This window comes from Periophthalmus magnuspinnatus, chromosome 2 (genome assembly GCF_009829125.3).
Source record: "Periophthalmus magnuspinnatus isolate fPerMag1 chromosome 2, fPerMag1.2.pri, whole genome shotgun sequence".
In the NCBI taxonomy this organism is placed as follows: Eukaryota; Metazoa; Chordata; class Actinopteri; order Gobiiformes; family Gobiidae; genus Periophthalmus; species Periophthalmus magnuspinnatus.
In genome coordinates this window covers 12,979,419-13,002,624 of record NC_047127.1, presented here as the reverse complement: position 1 = coordinate 13,002,624, position 23,206 = coordinate 12,979,419, and the positions used below count along the sequence as shown (strand labels likewise).

General features: G+C 38.5%; 1 protein-coding gene across 2 annotated transcripts in view; it reads right to left on the bottom strand.

Moving 5' to 3' along the window:
* Window positions 1–23,206, bottom strand: part of zranb3 (zinc finger, RAN-binding domain containing 3) — a 162,078-nt gene that overhangs the window by 126,079 nt on the left and 12,793 nt on the right. Inside the window, exons 3-6 of one of the 2 annotated variants that reach the window (XM_033981176.2) lie at window positions 16,951–16,969; window positions 15,748–15,926; window positions 12,732–12,963; window positions 771–856 (exon numbers count right to left, since the gene is read on the bottom strand). In XM_033981176.2, coding sequence (XP_033837067.1) covers window positions 771–856; window positions 12,732–12,963; window positions 15,748–15,926; window positions 16,951–16,969 — 516 coding nt within the window. Of the gene's footprint in view, window positions 1–770; window positions 857–12,731; window positions 12,964–15,747; window positions 15,952–16,950; window positions 16,970–23,206 lie in introns of both variants that reach the window. The other variant, XM_055226965.1, reaches the window with a different exon arrangement.

The window sequence follows — 23,206 nt, the reverse complement described above, 5'->3', positions numbered from 1 at the left end:
GTTAAAAATATTGCAGAGTACTGCTTCAAATCACTACAAACGCGGGTTAAACTTTTGTCAAATCATGTCCAAATGTTATCTTTGTTGACATTTCAAAAGCGTTAGATTGCAAAATAGGGAATTTGTGATCTGTGAAGCAATTTATTTTTCAAACTATTATTCAATTGAAAATATTAAAATTAAATTAAAAGTTTTATAATCCATTTTCTGTAGTATTTTTGATACTAAGAAAAAGGCCCAATACCAATTTCAATAACCCAATTATCAGAAAATAAAAATGAAAAAAATTGGCCAATAGAATGTAATTTTGAAGTATGAAATATGAAATAATAATAGTTTTTCTTAATGGTGCCAAGCTTTTCAAGTTATTATAAGTTCAAGACCAAAACTATTCAGAAAAAATCCAGTTTGTATGGGATTTTTTTCAGTATTTTCAAATTGGTTCAAATTAGTATCCACTTTAAATATACAGTTTCAGTATTGATTAGTGTCTGGGTAGTTATTTTTTGGACAACCTGAAGTAGTAGTAATCACAGTAGTAGTAAAAGGAGTAATGGTCACATGGTAAAGGTCATGGTCATGTTTTTATATAGCACTTTTACACCTTCAAGACAGCACTCAAGGCGCTTTACATCAAGAAACCACTCACCCATTCACGCACATTCATACACCAGTGTACACAGACACTAAGAGGTGGGTTAAGTGTCTTGCCCGAGGACACAACAACAGCATTCATGTGTCGAGAACTTTTATCCTCAGAGTGAGCATACCTGTAATGGGCGTTGCAGAACTTCTTGGCGTATTCAGACCAAGTGCCGAACCTCTTTGGGTAGAGAGCGTCGATCTGCATGAACAGCTGTGGAAAACAAACACAACAATCAGATTAAAGATTCTGTACATGATTTTGAACCACGAGTGAAAAACATGTTTCATTTGAACTGCGGGCCCCGCCCACTTAGCCCCTCCTCTCACACCGATGTTGAACCGTGACAGAGAAGCAAAGCGTGCTGTGGTTATTAAGGACACTTCCTGTTAATATTTAATTTCTAAGGGAAAATTAAATAGTTAAAAAGGCACAACGCAGGCTAACCAGCAAATTTTAAACTTCACATTTTGCATTTTTAAAAATAACTTAATAGTTTATAAAGTTTTCCGAAAAGTCTATGGGAAAAATGAAATCTGTAAGTGGGTGGTAACTGTTAGGCTCCATAGAATGTTGTAGCAATGGCAATTTTTCAACACTTTTAAATGTATTTTAGCTTCCTGATACACAATAATCAAGATTTACTTTGGCAATCCTATAGTAATACGCTAAAACGTGTCTTTATATGCAGTACTGGAGGTTTAAGTGTCAGACAATAAAATAAAATGACCCATAAAACTGCAAAAATACCACTTTATCAACAGGTTTCAGAATGATGAAAATTTCAATGCCGATGACACTAATTAAAATATAATATCTTTTGAAATGTGAAAAGTCCTCAAAATGTCACCTATAACAGGAAGTTGAATGAATACCCTTAGTTACTTTTATCAGTTTTTTTGCATCATTTTGAAATTTTATAAATAATTTGCGTGACATTCAAATTTTGCAATATATTCACAATATTATCACGAAAACCATATATTTCGCCGCTGTATCTGAAACACAGCATCGGTTCACGTTTCGGATGACTTTGTGAACATAACGTACATAAAACTATACTTTGTCTTGCATATATTGAATGAAATGAACTTGATTTGAGGACAGAACACGCGGAGAGGGGTGGGCTAATTTTGGAAACGCCTTTGGTCTCCTATGGCTCGTCACCTTCACGGGCTAGCACACCATCACGCGTCAGTCTGTGAACTTTATAATGTACTCAGTCTGGGAGTAAGAGTACTGCAAAGCACGAGACAAAAGATCACGATTACGCCTGAATTTCAATTTGATTTCGATTCTCTTGCCATTAACCTCGCAGCCTAAACTATTCCCGACTTCTGTTTGCTTTGCTGCTATAACTCAAAAGCAGCTGTGTCTTTTTTGGGCCAAAACAGACACCGTACCTGTTCAAATGATGAGTCTACTGTCAGTATGGGTTAGCCAAGGTCTCGGTGCCCTTCGCCTACTTTGCCAGTGTTCTGATGGAGGGGGTGGAACGCGGAAAGTCGTTTGTCTCGCAGCCAATTAATGAGGTTGAACTAGTCAGACTAAGCAATAGAAACGAGGAGAAATTGGATGGAGGAGTCTCGAAATGTTGTTAGATCATTAGTTTTCTTAAGATAAATATAACTCTACAGAGAACTGACAGATACTAATTTAAAAGAACATTTCCGATACCGATCCCAGGCAACCGTGAAGCCATATTACTGCGTTTCAGATGACAACACAACATTTTATAGACCGATAATATTTAATACAGATGAGGGACGGCTAAAATGAATATTGTTAAAACAGATTTTTGTGACTTCTTGGGTCTAGTCACTTATAGAGATGATCAGGTCCAACATTTGTGAATTTACTCTTTGGATATTTATGGCAAAGTACAAGGTAATCAACACTGAAACTAGCATCTTCTCCCAAGTATCTGCATAAAATAGTATTTGCTGCATAATTCCATATATCTTACTTCATATATTTGATGTCTTATGTATCTATAGAACATGTAGAAAGTAGTAAAAATAAAGGAAAAGAAAAACATTGAATAAGATGGTGTATCCAAGTATCCAAACACTTGATTGGTGCTGTTTGGACACATCCTCTCACTCAATGTTTTTTTTTTTTTTTTACTACTTTCTACACATTAGATACATACATAAGTCACCAAATATATGAAGTAAGATATATGGAATTATGTAGCAAAGACAAAAAGTTAAATAACTAAAGTAAAAAAAAAAAATTATAAATATTTTTTGACAATGCAAAGTGTGGCTACTTTGAGGATTTGAATATAATATATATATATATATATATATATATATATATATATATATATATATATATATATATATATATATATATATATATATATAAATATGTTATGAGTTATTAAAATGTTTTCTTTGCTACATAATTCCATATATCTTACTTATAATATGTTTGATGTCTTCAGTATGCAGCCAAAATGTAGAAAGTAGTCAAAATAAAGAATAAAAAACACCCATAGCGTTCGGCTCCAGTCAAATGCAGCTCATCGAGGCTAGCAGTTATAGCAGCGAGTTTGGATCGGAGCTACATATTCACAAGTATCATAGCAACCAAAAAGCCAATCCGGAGCGAGGCTGTTCAAGTTGACGCCCCTTCTCGCCCACACCGCTGGTTTAGCAGGGAGCGGACGCTTAGCAACGCTGTCAATCAAACCTGTTGCTAACGCTAACAGGAGCGATGAAGCCGGAAGCGCGCCCATGATCACGCAGCGGCTAGTGCGTTACAGTCCAAACTTTTGATTGGTAATGTATTTAAGTCTATTTTGTTGTTTGAAAAGCACACAGAAGTTAAGAGCTTTGTACATTTGTGGATGGAAAAAACATCTGCGCTTCTCACTCAACAAAAGTTTGATTTCTTAGCTTAATCTGCCGTGACGTTTCCATCAATCAACTTAAACCATGCGCCGTGACGTCCCACCTTTTCCCGATCACTTTCAGCGAGATTGAAATACTCGCCAAACACGTTCATTCATTCAAAGTTTTATTGCGCACCACTAAAAAAAATGTTCTTCATATAGTTTAAAACAGGTAGCAATGGCTCAATTATATAGTAACGGTATGAACGAAACTTCACCAATCAGTTGTCAAGCTGCCAGCGTGCGCTCCGCCTCCCTCGCTCTCAGTCCTGGCAAGATTTGTGAGGTAATAACACACCATCACAGCACAAGGCACAGTACTTCTATATTCAGCTATGGCTCCTACAGGTCTCTACTTTACACGTCCGTGGAGGTACAATATAATGGAGGGGAGGAAGTGAGGCGCTAACCTGAGCCGCGAGCTAACAGGGTGTCCGCGTATCTGCCAACGTCAAGCTAACGTCAATGAGAAAGAGGGAGAAAGAAAGACAAGGAAAGAGAAGGAGTGAAGTAAAGAGAGGAGGGGGAGGTTGTCGGGGAGAGAGACACGGAAACAGAGGGGGTAAATCTTTCAGAAGGCAACTTAGATTGTAAGGGTAGAGAGATGGAGAGAAGAGGGAAGAGGGAGAGGAAGATGAAGAATAGGAGAGAGTGTGAAGGGGGTGAGAAAGAGAGAGCGAGATAGAGAAACAGGGAGAGAGTGGGAGAGACAGAGGCGGTAAAATCTTTGAGAATGTAGTTTGGATTGTGAAGGTAGAGAGGAGAGAGAGGGAGGGAGAAGACGAATAGAGAGAGAGTGGAGGGGGGTGAGACAGGGAGAGGGAGGGAGAGACAGAGGCAGTAAAATCTTTAAGAATGTTGTTTAGATTGTAAGGGTTGAGAGATGGAGAGAGATGAACAATAGGAGAGAGGGAGAGTGGAGAGGGTGAGAAAGAGAGAGAGAAAGAAAGAAAGAGACAGAGTGGGTAAAATATTTGAGGAGAGGAAGAAGAGGAGAGAGAGAATGGAGGGGGGTGAGAAAGAGAGCGAGGGACAGAGAGAAGGGGGAAAATCTTTGAGAATGTAGTTTAGATTGTGAAGGTAGAGAGGAGAGAGAGGGAGGGAGAGGACGAATAGAGAGAGAGTGGAGGGGGGTAAGAGACAGGGAGAGAGAGAGGAGGGTGTGAGAAAGAGAGAGTGGAGGATGTGAGAAAGAGAGAGAAAGATAGAGAGAGAAAGAGAGAGACAGGGGGTGAAATCTTTGAGAATGCAGTTTAGATTGTAAGGGTAGAGAAAAGAGAGAATGAAGCAGAGGGAGAAAAAGAAAAGGAGGGAGAGAGGGATGAGAAAGAGCGAGGGCGAGAAATACAGAGAGGGTAAAATCTTTGAGAATGCAGTTTAGACTGTAAAGGTAGAGAGATGGAGAGAGGGAGGGAGAGGAAGAATAAGCGAGAAAGAGTGGAGGGGGTGAGAAAGAGAGAGCGACAATGTGATTGTAAGGGTAGAGAGATGGAGAGAGGGGAGGGAGAGGGAACATAGGAGAGAAAGACAGTGGAGGGGGTGAGAAAGACAGAGGGGGTAAAATCTTTGACAATATAGCTTAGATTGTAAGGGTAGGGAGTGACAACGAGGGAAGGAGGGAGGGAGAGGAAGAATAGGGGAGAGAGAGAGTGGGTGGGGTGAAAAAGTGAGAGAGAGAGATGTAGAAAGGAATGAAAGGAGAGGAGAAAAAGAGTGGGGAAAGAAAAAGAGGGGAGTGACAGAGAGAAAGAAAAAGGGATAGAAAAAGAGAGAGAACAAGTAAGAGGGAGTGAGAGAGTGGGAGAGAGGGGGTAAAATCTTTTAGGAAGTAGTTAGATTGTAAGGGTAGAGAGAGAAGAGAGAGGGAGTTGGAGGAGGATGAAAGAGAGAGAGAGATGTAAGAGAAAGATGGAAAAGGGGTGAGGGACAGAGAGAGTGGGGGAATAAAAGAGAGAGAATAAGAGAAAGAGCAGTGAGAGAAAGAACAGATGAGAAAAAGAAGGTAGAAGAGAGCAAAATTAAAGAAAGGGAGAGAGAAAGATTGAAAAAAAAATAGATAGAGAAACATTAAGATAGAGAAACACTGAAAAATGAAAAAAATGGAAAGAGAAGAGAGAGGGTAATAAGAGAGAGAGCCAGTGCAAAGGAAAGAGAGACTAGTGTAGCAAAAGGAAAGAAGGGAAAGAAAGAAGAGGATGGAGAGGAGGAATACATGAGAGAAAGAACGACTGGAAGAGCGAGAGAGTCAGAAGGAAAACGAGAGGAAGCAAAAAAGGGAGGATGCAGAAAAGAGGGATAGAAACAAGTGAGAAAGTGAGAGAAGGAGAGGAGGAAGAGATGATAAAGAGTGAAAGAATCTTGTGCTGCAGTCAGGCTTTGACACGTTCACAAACACACGTCTTTATTTTGGACTCGGCGAGAATTCATTTGGTGCAAACTGTCACTTAATTTTCAAGACGGGTTTAATGAGGTTTTTCACAGCACATTTTGAGTCCTGACAGACACGCATACGTCACACACACGTTAAACGGGACAAATGGCACTACTATAGATAGAGATTATACTCAAAACTATATACAAGACAAATGGGATTACTATAGATAGAGATTATACCCAAAACTTTATACAGGACTAATGGGATTACTATAGATAGAGATTATACCCAAAACTTTATACAAGACAATTGGGATTACTATAGATAGAGATTATACCCAAAACTTTATACAGGACTAATGGGATTACTATAGATAGAGATTATACCCAAAACTTTATACAGGACAAATGGGATTACTAATCATTGAGATTATACCCAAACCTTTACACAGGACAAATGGGATTACTATAGACAGAATATTATGCCCAAAATTTTATCTATAGTAATCCCATTTGTGATGTATAAAATTTTGGGTATAGAGATTATACCCAAAAGTTTATACAGGACAAATGGGATTACTATAGATTGAGATTATACCCAAAACTTTATGCAGGACTAATGGGATTACTATAGACAGAGATTACATACAAAACTTTATATAGAACAAATCACATTACTATAGATTGAGATTATACCCAAAACTTTATACAGGACAAATGGGATTACTATAGACAGCGATTACATACAAAACTTTATACATGACGCACGACTTTCTGAAGATCAAAAACATGACATTACCACTTTTCAGTTGGCATATACAATTTAAGTATGTTGGTTTAAAGACAAACTATGTAACTTTTTAGCCTTTTTTTATAGATGTATATTTTTGGTTGAGTTTATGGCATTTGAAAAACATGCGTCCTTACTCTGAGCGTGCTTGCATCTCCACAAACCTGTCTCTAACCATTGCTTGTGCCCATTGAAATGTTGTTCCTTTGGCTATAATACTCCACAATATGGCAAAAAAAAACCAAAACAAAGCGTAGCTATCTCCATTGAAAATATTCAGAAGTATGGCTTTCACTTTCTGTTTCTGTAAAATTATGCAGCTGAAATGAATTTACACTATTAGTACTATTTAGACTAAAGATTGATCGATACGGGTTTTCTCATCACCGATACCGATTCCTGAGTGTTTCGAATCCAGAGAAACACTTTTTAGACAGTTGGTGAGCACAAAACAAATATCGCCCTCTGCTGGTGGAGATTTAAAGCCGTTACGCTAAAAAGTGCAAATATCGGCATCTTACATCGCCCAATGGATATATCGTTTGCTCTCTAATTAAAACTATTAAAATGACCTCAAAAAGAGACACAAACATCTAGTGTAATCTTGTAACCAGTCCTACAGCTTTACACAGAGGAAGTGAGTGTGAATACTCAGCTATAGACATACACAGTTCCTTCTAAAACTTTCTACATGATGCATAACTTTTTATAGCTATTTTAAAGTGCGGGGACAGGCTCTGAGCGGTGACACTACCCTACAGCCATAGAGGGGAGACTGGACGAGTACGGAATCTTCAGCTGTGTTATTTATATTTCTGCCACTGGAACAAAACATTTTATACTGCATACCTGTATATTTACCTTACTTTTACATAGGTGACATTTAGGTGACATTTAAACCATTTCTACCATGCCATAATATTGTTCCCTCATCAAAATCATGACGATATCGACTTTATAGTACTATACGTGTACCTTTTAGGCCTTTATGATGACATTTGCGTTGTCGATGGTGCAATAATTCACTTACATGACACGTTATAGATACTAGAACTACTACTTCAGCGTTTTATTGTAGTATTTATATATCCCTGGCCACATTATGTTTAAAATGATTCACTTAGAAAAGGGTTTACTGTGATTACCCTGTGTTAAGCTTATTGTAAAAGTGGTATATTATCGTTCACCGTGATATTTCCAGAATCAATATATACTTCAAAATGTTTTGTAGTGACAGGCCTAGTTTTATATGTTTGAGTAATCTTGTGATCTCTCCAATAAGAATAAGAAGTTTAATGCCATACTGTGAAACACTCCGGGCAATAACATCGCTACGGAGAATAGTTACATAGTGTACATTTAAAGAGATAGCATTTCATATAAATAGAAAAGATATGAATGTTTTTTGTTGATATGCCTTTGCATCGGGCATTAGTGAGTTAAACTGTCTGAAATGTCACCTAAAAACTCTGCAAATACATTCTCGGTAAAAAGGGGGAGGGTCTGCAGTCTGTGTACTTCCCACTAGAAAGTTACATCTTACATCTAGTACAGGGGTGTCAAACTCAAATTCACAGTGTGCCAAAATTAAAAACTAAGACAAATTAAAGGGCCAAACTCACCCGATTGCACCTGACATGTAATATTTAACCTTCAGGAATTATGGAAACAAACTTTAGTTTTGCTCAAACACAAAATCTGGAACAACTCAAGCTTGATTATAAACATATGAGAAATAAAATTTGAAATAAAATATACATCAGCAGTATTCGTTTCTTATTTAAATATCAAATTATGTCTCTGTCTGTAGCAATTAATTTGACCGAGGTGACTAGTAGCTTGTTTGCTAATGAGCGTCAACCGAAAACGAGGATCGTCTGCCAGTCTCAACTAAAGCGCACCAGTAAAGCATTCTGGGATTTGTAGTATTAGTGGTGCATGCAATATATACCAGCGGGCCAGCTCTAATGCGTATTTGATATGATCTCACTGGCCAAATATAATTAAGCTACGGGCCAGATTTGGTCCCCGGGCCTGAGTTTGACATATGTGATATAGTACATCTTTAACTGCACAAGTGACAGTTCATTCTTACTTATCTTATGCAAACATTCAGCCAAGCCAAATATATAGTATCCACTTCTATAGTCACCTGCATTATTTACATGATATCACCATCACCAGTCGCAGCAGCAGAAGCAAAGTGTCAGGTCCTATATTTAGCCCCCATTTCAAACTCCATCAAATCACTCCCACTAACTTTTATGACGGTTATTGTCTTGCACCTCTCCACATTATTGAATCGTCCCGCCCACGCAGACACAGGGGACACGGCATAGGTGCGATTATGGCCGCAACAACAGCTTTTTTTATGGACTTGTCAATAAAACTCGCACTATGCAACCGGGCTAAAATATTTCATTGCTCGTCAACGGGTAGCTACCGTGCAGTTCCCGTGTCAAAATAAGGACAGGCCTGAACATGTCAATACACCTGTCACTTAGACGATAACCCGCAACCAGGAGAGAATGTTTTGCTAGTTAGGTAGATTGCAAATTTTGTTGTCCAAGTTGTCCAAGTTGCTAACTAATCCGTCTCCAGACACAATAGGGCAGCTAGAGTTAGGTATGATGCATAGACTGCGTAAAGAAGTGGACCGAGTCAGTGTGACGTCAGCCATAAAAGTGAAGCTCATCGAGGCTAGCAGTTATAGGAACGAATTTGGTTATATTTGTAGTTGGAATTGTGACCACGAGTATCAAACCAACCAAAGAGCCAATCTGAAATGAGTCTGTTGAAAGTAACGCCCCTTCCCCTGTAGAGCGGGTCAATACGAACATTTTAAGATCAAAATGACGAGCCTGACAGCAGCAGTTACAGAGAGAGGATTGACAGTTTTCTAATATAAAGTGAATTGGAGCCAGAGTCGATGGAGCCAGAAGCGCGCCCATGATCATTTATTATTTGGAATGTGGCAGCTAGCAGGTTAGCCATGTCAATTTATATATACGGTCTACGGTGTGACGTCACTTCCGGGTCCTTGAGATGACTGAAAGCAAAGAACAGGTTTACAATTTCCTCTTTTTAGCATCAACACATAAAAAGGAAAATATAGTCACTCAAAGCTAACAAGGTTAAAAGCATGGATCTATGGTTCGAGCAGCGGCAAGGGAGGTTAAGGTAAGAAGCTAGGCTAGGCTAAGCTAGTGTTAGAGGTAACCAGCATTTAGTGAGACATACACACTGGTAATCCTTTGTTACGCTAGATTATTACCACATTATTTACATATTTGATACAATTTGTGGTTTTAAATACACTTTTGACAGATTATTGTCTCTTGTTTGATGAATAAGAAACAAAAAACAAAGCTAGAAATAAGATGTGAAGTTTCTGGTTGAACCCGTCACCTGTCACGATGACACATTTTGAACTATGATATTTTGCTTTAAGTAAATGTAGACAGTAAACAATAATGCTGAAACCAAAGCATAAAGCAGAATTATCCCTTAAAAAGTATTCTAAATGTACAATATTGTTAAAAAAAATTAGCTTGTATCTGTAGTGAGTCATAGAAGTTCATAATCCAACCTTTTACAGTTCAAATTGTATCATAAAACACAAAAATTGTCTAATTATTCCAAAGAAAAAGTCCCAATGATAAATACTGACCCCAAAAATTATTATTCCATCTGTCATGTATTGAACAATAACTCGATATAGTAACTATCATGGACAGCCGAACCCGGAAGTGACATCATCATCATGCTGTATCACAATATTGTACAATCCCTATAGGTTTGTTATATTTGTTGACCTGGTTAATAGTTAATATCTCTCCAGACCTAAATATATATATAATTTCTGTATGGATAATATTAATCTTTTATGAAAACTGCACATTTTTAAAGGTCAGATCTATGGAGAGGCAAGCCCACTCCCAGTAAAATAGTATCCATGCGTTTTGACGGTATTTTTGTAACAAGAAAAACACCTGTAAATGAATCAATGAAGATAGCATAATATCATACTGTTGCAACCTTTCAAAAGGAATTACATCTCCATGGAAACAAGTAGATGATGGAGCTCAAAGCAGAGAAGTTCCATAGCGTCCCTTTAATGGCAACATTTCTCCAGAGAACTGTAATCATACAGCTCTACAACACAAAGAAAAAAAAAAAAATCACACTCCTTTGTAATACCTTAACAACTGTTATGGTTAGCGGCACAAAAGATGACCGCGTTTACAGCTGAATAACAGAAAGAAATCGCTCTGCTTGGGGAGAAGTAATGAACGTTCGGGTACAAAGCTTTATTGCGGCATCATTAGCGAACAGCACTTGTTATTGATATTGTATTGTGCGCATAGATCGAGACTGCAGAAGGATTTCCTATTCAGCGGTGCGGAGTAGGGCGATGTGGCTGCAATCTAGCGCTTCAATATGGCATATAAAATGATATAATAAATCATTATGGGGAGTGGAAGAAGCAAAGCCGCTATCCAAACAAAATAGTCCCGGCCACAACCCCTTCGTATTGTCTCCGAATTCAATCGCTCCCCCTCCCGCATGCTTCTTTTTATTACAAGTCTCATTTATTGCGGTCGGTTCATATCGGGGGCTTGTAAATGAAGTTTTTGCAACAAAGGTTATTGAAATAAGAAGGCAGGATCCTGGAGGATAAGTAGAGATGTAGAGCGAGAAGTTAATTGGGTTTTGTGGAGGTTGGGACTGGTTACCATGGCGAGGTACCTGTTCAGGACCTTTGCGGTGTATCAAAAGTTTACCAATGGCTTTAAGGGACTTTTTTTTTTTTTTTGGTTATATTTAAATTTCACACATATTACTACTTTACTACTTCAGTCTATATGGAGTCTAAATATTCAAGATATCAAATACCAAACACCTAGGGACGGGATGAACTTCTCAATATACATTTTAATTGGAAAAAGTGAACGAAATTATTGTGCTGAGAATATTAAGTTAGACCTGATTATAGCAATGCAAGATGTATCAATTTTGTTAGCTCAGTTTAGAATTTCTTAATTAGTTTATAGAAAAAGAGTATTTAATTACAATTCATAACTTTCAGAAACAGTAGGTACATGTCCAGCCCATAGGAGTGAGTCATCCATCGTCTACAAGATATTTAAAGTACCTGATTTTTACTGTCTTAGTGCTGCAAAGGTCCAGATTTATTCCTCGCTGTCCTAACAGATTCCAAGCCTTTTAATTATTCTTCATGATGAGTTTAAAAGTGCTTTTCACAACTTTCTGAGCCCAGAGATGGGTTTTGCTGTCACAGTGGTGCTACCAAAAACAAGCATGCTAACAATGCACCAACCTTATTTCCTGGTTCAAAGATGATAAAAACTATCTACAATTAATTCAGAATTATGAAAAGTTGGGATTGTTATCATAACGATTAACATATCTACAGAATGGGGGAAAAAAAATCCTAAAAATGTTATTACAGGAATTTGAAAAGATATAATGAATAAATAGATTCAGACATTTTCATCCTAAGAGACAAAACTGAAACAAAACCATTTTTACTACTACTGCTTATTTATTAGCAATTATTCTTTTAGATGGATTGCAAAAATATCCCATGATTATTATTTAATCAGGTAATATTTTGCCAGTATTACCAAAACCCACCAACCCATCACGTTCCAAATTACTACCTTCCAGTTTGGTTTCAGTTTTCATTTAGGTTGTCAAAAGTATAAAAAAATCTGATACAAAATTGATACTACTATTAGTATCAAAACTAGATACTGATTTGAGCAGGTATCGATACTAAAGAAGTCACATTCACAGAAATAAACAAGTATAAGACAAACAAACTAGTATACACCCACGGATCCTATAATAATATAAAAGAAAGTACTACAATTTAATGTTGAAAATGACAGTCTATTGTATAAAAAAGGAGTTTTTAATACTGCACTATCAGTATCGAGTCTATTCCTTAGTATCAAAATCAAGTTAGAAATGTGAGCATTGTGACAAATTAGTTTCCATACCTCTTCAGGTCGTCCCAGAGCGGGGGTCCCGGTGAGCAGTATGGCCCTCTTGGCTTTCTGGATGAGTGGGACCAGAATCTTGGTTCGGGCAGCGTTTCTGGATTTGAGGTAATGAGACTCGTCCACTACGACCACAGCAAACTTCTGTCGGGACAGAGCCTCCACTAAGGCCCGGGCATCTGACGTCAACAGCCCATACCCCAAAACTGTCACCTTACTGCTGCTGATGCCCCTATGAGAACAGGATTTTAGTTTTTAATAAGTTATGTAATTCAACTTTTGTATATTTGTGTGGATTGAGGATTTAAAGGACCACTAACATTCCAGACAAAGCACTAACATCTTATTTATTTCATTTTATTAACCTTTATGATTAATGAGGTCTTTTGTCTCTCATGCGTCACCAAAAAACAAATCTTCACGTTTGGATCTGGCTCAAGATGCGATGGAGGGAGTAGAGACCAGACTGATATCTCTCTGTCCCTCTATATAAAAAAATACAGAGGGTATCAGTCTGGATTTGTCTGGCCAGGTAACTATGTCTCAGATCACATGGCCTTGACCTTTGGGAAGCCTCAGGGGTCAATCCTGGGACCCCTTCTGTTCATTTTATCTGTGTATCTAAAGTGCCTTTCCTTCCTGTTTGCTACACTCATTCACTGCAGTCTAACTCAACCCTGACTCCCCCTCGCTCGCCCGGTGTGGGAAGTCAGTAACAGCTCATTTTGATGGACAGGCGACTGGGTCCTGACAAATGAATCTCAGAGTGTGTCCGTATGTCACGAGGCTCCAAAAACCTGACACTCAAATCATGTCCCGCAATATTGAACAGGAGCTGTGATTTTAAACGTGAGAAAGTGGAAAAGTGCTGCTGAGGGCAAAAACCGCTTCATACCCTGTCACTGTATCATCGATTCCCTGTTTGAAGGGAAATTTCTGCATTATTGACTAATGTGCCATGCAAGCCTTTTACAGTAGGGCTGAACTATTTGGGGGGAAAAAAATCTAACTGTGATATTTCTGACAAGAATTGAAATTGTGATTGTGATTCATGTTTTAAAGGCACGGTTATGTAAGGTATGTAACTAAAATAAAACCATACTTCTGAACAATCTCCATGAAGATAGATGCATTCTGTGCCGTGCTTTGGAACATGATAGCCAAAGGGACAACATTTCCATGGAAACAAGTAGGAGGAAGCCCTCATTTTGCAGTGCAATAAACACAACAAGAATGGAAAAAAAACGTGCTTTTATTTTAGTCTATTTTTAGGCTAAAAAGTTGCATAATGTGGCTTAAATGATTTGATTCTGTTCAACGCTCCCTTTTTTATGTCCCCAAAAATTGACAAAATTGAAATATGAACTGATGAACTAATACAAGAATCACATTTCAGAACATGTTTAAACTACAGGGTTAACAGTTTTTATACAGAATAAGGCAGGATATTATTGTGTTGTTTGTGGAAGAAATTATGTTACTTAAAAAGATTTAGCCTTTGTACTTTGCTAATTGCGTCCATTCAAACTGACTTGTGCTTAATCTTGCAGCCTTATTTCACAGTATACTTTTATAATCACCTCAACTTTACCCTAGTTTTTGTTTTGAATTAAATAAAGAATATCCACCTGGTGGCACAGATGAGGCGTGAAGAGGTTGAGAATGCCTCGTGGTTAACTGTTAATGACTGAGAAAGAAATTCTGCTGCTTCTGAACACGGAGTTTGGACTTGTTTTGTTGAGTATAAAACAGCATTCTTTCATTTCATAGCAAAAGGGAGGGGGGTGATGGGGTATTTAATGATGTACTTCATTGTGTAATGGGAAGTTTTCTGATAGAAGTTGTTATTACTTTGCTAGGAATGTTTCACGGTATGACATTAATGCCATCTTGCACTTAATTACAGATGTTATGCAAAAAAGGGAAACAAATGAGTGAGAATAGTCAAAAATTATATATTAGCAGCACCCAACCCCACATATCGATTAAAGTATTTGGCATTGCAACGATCCTCTGTTGTCATAGCAATATTGCAATTCAAATAAAATATATATATATATATATATATATATATATATATATATATATATATATATATATATATATATATATATATATATATATCTTTTGAATGGGGAAAGGTCCTCACAAACTCCTTCAAATCGGGAATATTACTACTAGTCAACAGAACTGCTAAAAAGTCAATTTCTTTACATGCAATCCATTCAAAAAGATATAATACTTTGTTCTCAATTGTTAATCTCCATATCACGTCCAAATTTTTCAGCATAAAATATATATAAAAATATATATAAAGGCTTTAGTCTCAGTTCATGAGGAGAAATGTTAATATGGCAGCTTGTACCTGGTGGACCGTTTTCTCAGAGTCAGCACGTGTAAACAGATGTTAAGTATCGCTTAAACTCAAATTACGGGCAGATGTTTGCGCTGCGGTCCCCAACGTCATTATCTGGTGCCCTGTGAATCGATGCCTCTACAACATACAGGCCCCGTAACGCAACGCCAACCCCACAGCAGCAGGGACTGTAAGGGAAATGCTTAGTCTTATTTTGTTTACAATGAAAATGCAATTTGTCACTGTAAAGATGATGATGTTTTGAACTAATGTTGGCAAAGAGAAGACGTATTTAAAAGTGACTGTAATATTCATTTAGGAGTAATACAGGCGTTATGTGAGGGTACTTGGAACCACAATGTACGATGTCAAGAATTCACTCACTGACCGTTTAGTTGGTGACCATTCAGATCAGAGTGTGTCCTTTTACTGCAGGGGGGTCAAACTCACACATCAGCAAAATGGTTTGTCTCAAATTTGCAAAGATATAAAAAAAATATGTCTGTGTAACTGCATAACTCCTGATAAACTGACATTTTAAGACAGTCATACATTTAAATTTACCTTGTCGAGGGCCACATAAAATGACATGGCGGGCCGCATTTGGCCCCTGGGCCTTGAGTTTGACACATGTGTTTTACTGGATGTATCTGGACTTACATAGTGTGGCTCTTGTTCTCCACCAGGTTGATGTCCCCGGGCTTCAGCTCTGGGACCCATCGCTCCAGCTCCTCGATCCAGGGGTACTTGAGCGAGGACGGGACCACCACCAGCAGAGGCCACTCCTGTCTGTACGAGTACGCCACTGCTATGGCCTGCACGGTCTTACCCAGCCCCATCTGAGACGACAACAACAACAAACACCTGGGCATAAAAGTGGGCGAGTCTTCTACAAAAGTAAATCGATCTTGTTTTTATTGCTTTATAATCATGATTGACTGACTGATTCTTTGACTTTTGTGTATTCTGGCTTTTCCTGTTTTGCCTTAGTTCAACAGAGATATGTTAAATGTCACTTGTAATCAAGTTGTTTACAATGAGAATCAAAAAAATTTCTATGGAGATCCGTCACCATGGTTATCGCTTTGCCTGGATTGTTCCGCAGTATGGCATTAAACATATCCACTTTGCATTTTATTCAATTACTGGTGATTTTCTTGCTTAAAAATGAATTGAAAATCAGCTTTGTTACTATGAGCTGAGTCACCTTTCCACAGATCTGACCTTTAACTTGTAAAACCCGCCTGTCTCTATGGGGGTAGATAAGTTTAATGCCATACTTTGGAACATTACAGGCAAAGCAATAACATCTCCATTAAGACAAGCAGATGGCGGACTCAACAAAAAAGCTACGAAGGGCATCTTTAACCATGGGTGACAATGCATATAGCCGCTGAATCATGATTTTTGTTTATATTTTGTTTGAAATAATGATTTAAAGTCATATCCCGGCACTTTTTAAAAACATTATACTTCAACTTTTTTGCTTGTCGTTCTATTTCACCTACAATCCGCAACTTAACAGTTTTTGGTGGGATTTCTAAAATTAGTGCTCTATAATCTGATTTTGCATATCTTCAAAACAAAATCATTCGGCGCTATATTTCCGTCTTCTCCAATGGAATATCGTCTGTTTAAATTGCCCGTGACGTCTTGGCAGAGGTGAGGTCCTGGAGTAATCAGGTCTGGGGATGAGTCTAGTGTCAAAACGAATTAGGTTTGTGCAGAGCGTAGAACTGGCCTGACAAATTCATTTCCACTGCGAATAGCTAAGTCACAGGTTTTTAGTTTTTGGAGGGCAGAAAAGAAAAAAAAAAGAAGAAGAAAAAATAGATTTCCTGAGCCAGCGATGTGCGTGCTTACCTCATCTGCGATCATGCACCTGTAACACAAACAGAGCGAAAGTTTGTAAATGGGCTAGTCTGGAAAATACCATGACGTCATAGAAAAAAAAATACTGCGTCAACTGTTCTAAGGGTCAAAAGTTTGGACACAAAATGTAAAAGTAGTCCTGAGTTGGGGCTGCAAGATGCATCGCACTCAGCTAGCACGCAATTTGAATAATAATAATAGTAATCAGGGATGGACAAATATTTGTTGATTAGTAGCATGCTAATGTTGCTAAGTGGTGCTGGCGATTCTTTGTTTGGGCTTGCATTACGACCTACAGTAACTGAAATCTAGAGACTGAATACAGCTGGGTGTAAGCTTTTTAAACAGTATAACATGCCTGTATTGGTCAAAGCATAAAAAAAAGGGTAGAAGTATGGCAAATTTAGTAGAAATTTAAAAAAGCCTCTGAAATAAGTCATCTAGACTGAAAAGTGACCTTATAAATACCCATTGAAATGAATGAGATTTATTACATAATGCCTGGTCGGTATCAGCAAGTACTCGAAATGAAGTACAGTTGTTGCTTGCTATGCTGTTTTTTGTTTTTAGAGCAATTTTCCATGATTTTTTACAGCGTATGAATGTGCATTGTGTCCTGCGTCCTGATTGGCTGTTGGACTGTAGACCATCGTCCATCAGTCTCCTCCGTGCTGTGTTTCCTGTACAGTACAGAATGTGTTCAGACAAATTTACATAAATGGTGGATCGACACTACAGCAGCGCGGCGCCAGGACGAAGACACGCACAGTCAAAGGAACTGTGAAATACATGCGAGTCACTATTAATTCATTAAAAAAGAGAGAAATGTGATAAAATGTTAGAGCCTGTGTTAGAAAAGTGTATAAAGTCCAATCCAATCTGTGCCATTGGCCCCTCCAACCACCACCAACACTTAAACACACCGCATTCATACTAGAAAATGTTGGTGAAGTGTCTTGCCAAAGGACACAACAATTTTGTTTATATTAGAGCCTGTGCTGCCCCGCTGTGGTACCTCATATTCCCAGTGGTGTCCCATACAAGTACTAACCACGCCCAGCCCTGCTTCATCTCAGAAAGAGCCAAATTATACTAGCTAATCGCAAATACTGCAGTAATTTGAGTAACATGCTGCAAACAACAACATTTCCTTCCTTATTATGTATAAACTTTTACCCCTCTACAAACATGTTCTGAAATGCATAGGATTCTTGTATTAGTTTATCAGTTTATATTTTTCTTCTCTCTTCTCACCGGAAAATTGCTTTTAGATTCTCAAAATTGTAAAGCCCTTTCCAGAGTCCAAACAATGTTACGACGAATATCTGACTAGGGTATTTGTGATTTTATGTTAAAATATACAACAGTAAAGAACAGTTAAACAGCATCGGTAAAAGTTTTAATGAGAAAAAGCTAAAAACGTTGATGTCTATCAGCATTGCATCCTGTTACAGCTATAATCCAAACTTTGCACTCTGAAAATACCGTTTTTACGTCCAAATATAAGATTAGATGTATTGCAATTTCAAAATAAGTTATGATAAAAAATATACTTACTTAGACAAACTGATCCATAAGAGAAATAACTGGGACAAAGTAGCTCTCAAATTAATTTTTTTTTTTTTAGTTTATTTTAGATTCAGTTGTCTCAGCAAATAATCTGTCTTGAGTTCTTGCATAATGACTTGTTTTTACGTCAGATGCCCTTCCTGACGTTAGCATTTACATTTATCATTGCAATTCACTTTAGGAACAACTTAACATAATATAATTTAAGTTAGAATTTTGAATTTGAAGTAAAAATGAAGTAAAAATACAGTAATATTTTGGTCCCCATATTATTTTTATCACTGTACATACAATATAAGCACATTTAAACACAGAAAAATAGCAATTTAACGATATGGAGAGATATCACCTCTCAAAATCATAAAAATATTCAGGAAATGGCCAATGCGGTTAGTGTCTGGTTTTAACACATAACTTCTGAAGCATTTTCTGACAAGCACTGTGACTGCGATTAGATTTGGATAGGTTTCTGTTCAAACTTCACATTTTAAAAACGTCCAAAAGAAATGACAAAAAGACTGAAATATGAACTGACAAATTAATACAAGAATCATCCAATGAGGTTCATCTGGTCTTCCGTGATTTATTTTAATAGATTCCTTTTCCCCAGGCCAAGGTTTAGTTCGTTTTCATACCTGACCCGTGGAGGCAGGACGACAGCGCCATCTGCAGTCCGACGTCTTCAGGACAGCATCCCGGGTGTGTGACAGTAAAAAAGGCCCCTCGTCCCGGTTTATAGAGGATGTCAGGCTGCAGATGGCGTTGTCGTCTTGCCACCGTCGGTAGGAAGTCAGCGACAATACCCGTTTAAATCACGTCACATCAACATCACGTGACCACTCTGAGGCGCTAGTGAGCAGTCCAAACTGACAGGTGTGAAAACAAACGAAACCTTGGTCTGGAAAAAGAATCTATTAAAATAAACAAATACAAAAATCACATTTCAGAACATGTTTGCACAGTTTTTATGCAGAGGAAGACAGGATATTTTGCTTGTGGAGGAAATTGCTAGTTGCTAATTGCTATTTCTATTTGATTACGATTAACCCTGCAGCCCTACATACTGCCCACACGCACTGACCATTTCAAAATAATTCCTCATAAACCGTTTACAAATCTTGTCACTGGCGTTTTTTACAATCCAATATTTATGTTATTTCTCTGTCTCTGCAGGGTTAGACAATTTTCCCCACAAAACAAAGTTACGCTGCGTGATCCGAACGGGCTCTGCGAAGATAAATGTATTCGCAGCAATGTTTTGTTTTTGCCGATAAAACGCACTTCAAAAATGTTCTCCGCAAATTAATCTTTCTTTTCAAGTTACGTTCAAGTAGTCTGGGAAAAAAAAAACACCCAAAAAAAACAATTTATTTTTGCATATTTCTGCACTTAAAGCTATCAAACGAGTTGGGATGGAGCTGAAATGACTTGCCTAGATAATTAAAAAGCATGTTATTTTAGGTAACACGTCATTACTGCTTTACCAGATGGGGGCCTATTCTGATGAATGTTGAGGTCGCGCTAAGGCATACGTGATCTATGGGCTGGCAACAATAATAAGATTTCATGCTGAATTCATAATTAACTAGCTTTATTTTGCGCGTGTATTTTTGGCAAGTAACAAATTCGTCCATGTGGTAATTTCTAAAAGTCTATTCACATTATTAGGCCCGAATGGTGTAACCTCTTTCTCATCAAACTAATTCAATGAAATCTGTCGTATCTGGAGTTCTAGCAACGTTTACTGGCTCCAAATTTTGGATGCTAAAGAAATTTGAGTGTACTTTGCGGCAAAAGGAAAAAAATGTATTCGTTAAACTGATTTCAATAGAGATAGAGGTTTTGATTTGTTTTGACAAGTATAAACCAATTAATTGACTGGTTTAAGGTGTGAAACAAAGACGTCAGTGAGAAAGAAGTAAAATAGGACTGATATTATTCATACACTGGAAAATCATCTTAATTAAAGGCCCTATATTGTTACCTCCTCAAAACAGACCTGGAGTTGTGTTTTGTTTCATTCACACATGTTTGAGTAACAACACTATTATTAGTCTGTAACATCTCCAAAGCTCAAAATGCTCTGTTCCACCTTGTGATGTCATGAAGTGGTAGTTTTCAAGTTAACAGCTCTTTTTACCTTTTGATCCAGCATAGATCGGCAACATCGGGGCTGAAATTATCCAAAATTCTAGTGAAGGTGCAGGGTTTGCAGGATTTCTAGCGTCATATGGGCCTTTTAAGGATAGAAAATAAATGAAAACTAATTAATGACATCTAAACAATATGCAAAGACAAGTCACTTTATCCAGGTAACTTTATACATCCTTGTGATTTTTGCTGTGTTTCTTTAAAGTCCCATTATGTAAGATTTTAAACAACAAATAAACTAACATATTTTGGATTTTGTTTTTTATTGCACTAAAACATTTTGAAAAACGTGTTCTTTCTGTGAGTGGGCTTGCTTTTCCACAAACCTGATTCTTATTTGCCCTGGAAGATGGCCTTTCTGCAAGTTTCTTTTGGCTGTAATATTCCACAGTATGACATAACACTTCCCTATGTCTATGAAGAATGTTCTATTCCCATGGAAACATGCAGGTGACGCGCCACCTCCAGAAAGTTACACACCATCACTTTAAAAATAACAAATGAACATGATCGAAATACAGGTGATTAATGACATTTTATTGAACCCATGCGCTTAAATAAAATGTCAGAACTACTTCAGATAAATATTTTGCGTTCCATTGCATTTAGATCTTGAAGACATACTGTGCTTGTGTGTGCTCTATAGTTATAATCTACGACACCCATGGAGTTTGCATATTTTAAATTGAAATATTAATCTAAAACGACTTATAATAAATAAATAAAAACTGCTGAAAAGTCTGCTAAATCCTGTGTAAGAAAGTGCAATTTAATTTTTTTTTTTTTCATTTATACCAAATGACTACGCAACACACTCTCGAGTGCTCCGCATATCACCGATTAAGAAAATAAAATTGGAGAATGAAGTGCCCAGCAGTGGACATACGCGGGTGGTGGTGAAAACAGGACTTGATTGGCAATATGGCGTCTTGAAAATAAGTGATTAAAGACTACTCAAACATGCACAAATCACTCCAAAAACAACTCTGAAGTGTAGATGAGAAGGAAACAACAATAACACGGTTAACAGCTCTGAAAAGTCCATTTTGCAGAATAGGTCTGCTTTAACTAATATTGAAATTCATGTTTTTTAACTAACAGGAATTTGTTGTAAATATGGGGTTAGCTTTAGTAGCCCAGTGTGTATTATTAACACGCAGAACGCTCTGTCTGCATCCTCTGCGCACCACCCCAAAGGAGTACATGAGCGTTAGATAATAGCCCCTGATCCACTGATAGACACATTTACACTAGTTTCCTGTAGTTGTATTATGACTAAGAGTGTGATGGAGTAAAGCGCTCCTCTGATAGCTCATGTTTTAACAGCGTTGGGTTGGCGCATTACACAGAGCGATACACCGGACAGAACAATAGAGCGGACCTATGGATACAGAGAGGCCACGGAGATACAGAGGGACCCGCGGCTCCCGGCTCATTGTGGCGACCCTGCTTATTCACGAAAGCCTCCAACATCATGTCAGAGCAAACAGTGCAGCTGAGGAGCCCTGAATACCTCCGACACAGTGCTCATTATTTCTGCTCTCCCCCTCCCCAGACGCTTCCCCCTCTCTCTCCGCCCCATTTCTCTCTTTCAGCCCAGGAACATGATTAATGTGCACCTTGCCACTGGTGGTTTTTCTAATTGCCAGCACACCGGCCCAGTCAGCGCAATGAGTACGCAGCGGTGTGAGAGGAGGGGTAGTGGGGGGAGAGTTCGGCGAGGAGGGGGGGTACGAGAATACACAGGAACAAAGACGCGCGGCGGGAGGGGGGAGAACGGGGGGAGAGGGGCAGGTGCTCGCCATTTCTCCACACATTAATCATCCTCCTTTAAATAACCTGAGTGTCGGGATGAGGCTTGGGAGAAGGCTCGGGCTCCGGGGCCGTTGCCTGACGACGGCACGTGGTCCCTGTCGTCGCGGTGACTTTAATGTTATCTGTGAACGCAGCCGCACACTGTCACAAACACCTCCGCTCAGCAAACAGGCCCTGACCCTCCCACGGGGTTCGACGGCGGTAGCAGGCAGCGGCGGCGGTAGCACCCCGGTGTGGAGCCCGCACGGAGACGCCAGGAGACTGCAGGGGTGCGCGCTCTGAGAGACTGCGGGAGGGAACTTAAACAAAGTCGCAGGTCCTTGCTCACAGATCTTCATAGTTCTGACCAAATGACTCTACCTGTGTCAGAATGGACATAGCTAACCTGCTGGCCGCCGTCTTCCAAATAGGAATCATGGGCGCGCCTCCGGCTCCATCGACTCTGGCTCCAATTCATTTTACATTAGAAAGCCGTCACCCATCTCTGCATAACTGCTGACCCCCTTCTCGTCACTTTTGTCTTAATGTTTGTATTAATCTGCTCTACATGATCCTGGTGTTTTTATTTCACTACTGTGTCTGTAAATCAAGATATGAACATTAATAACAGACAAATCGGGCACCTTTTCCCCCTGAGGTCGCCCCTAGCGTTAGCAACAGGTGGCCGGTCGGGATTCCAAATATGGCTCCAAATTTGCCGCTATAACTGCTA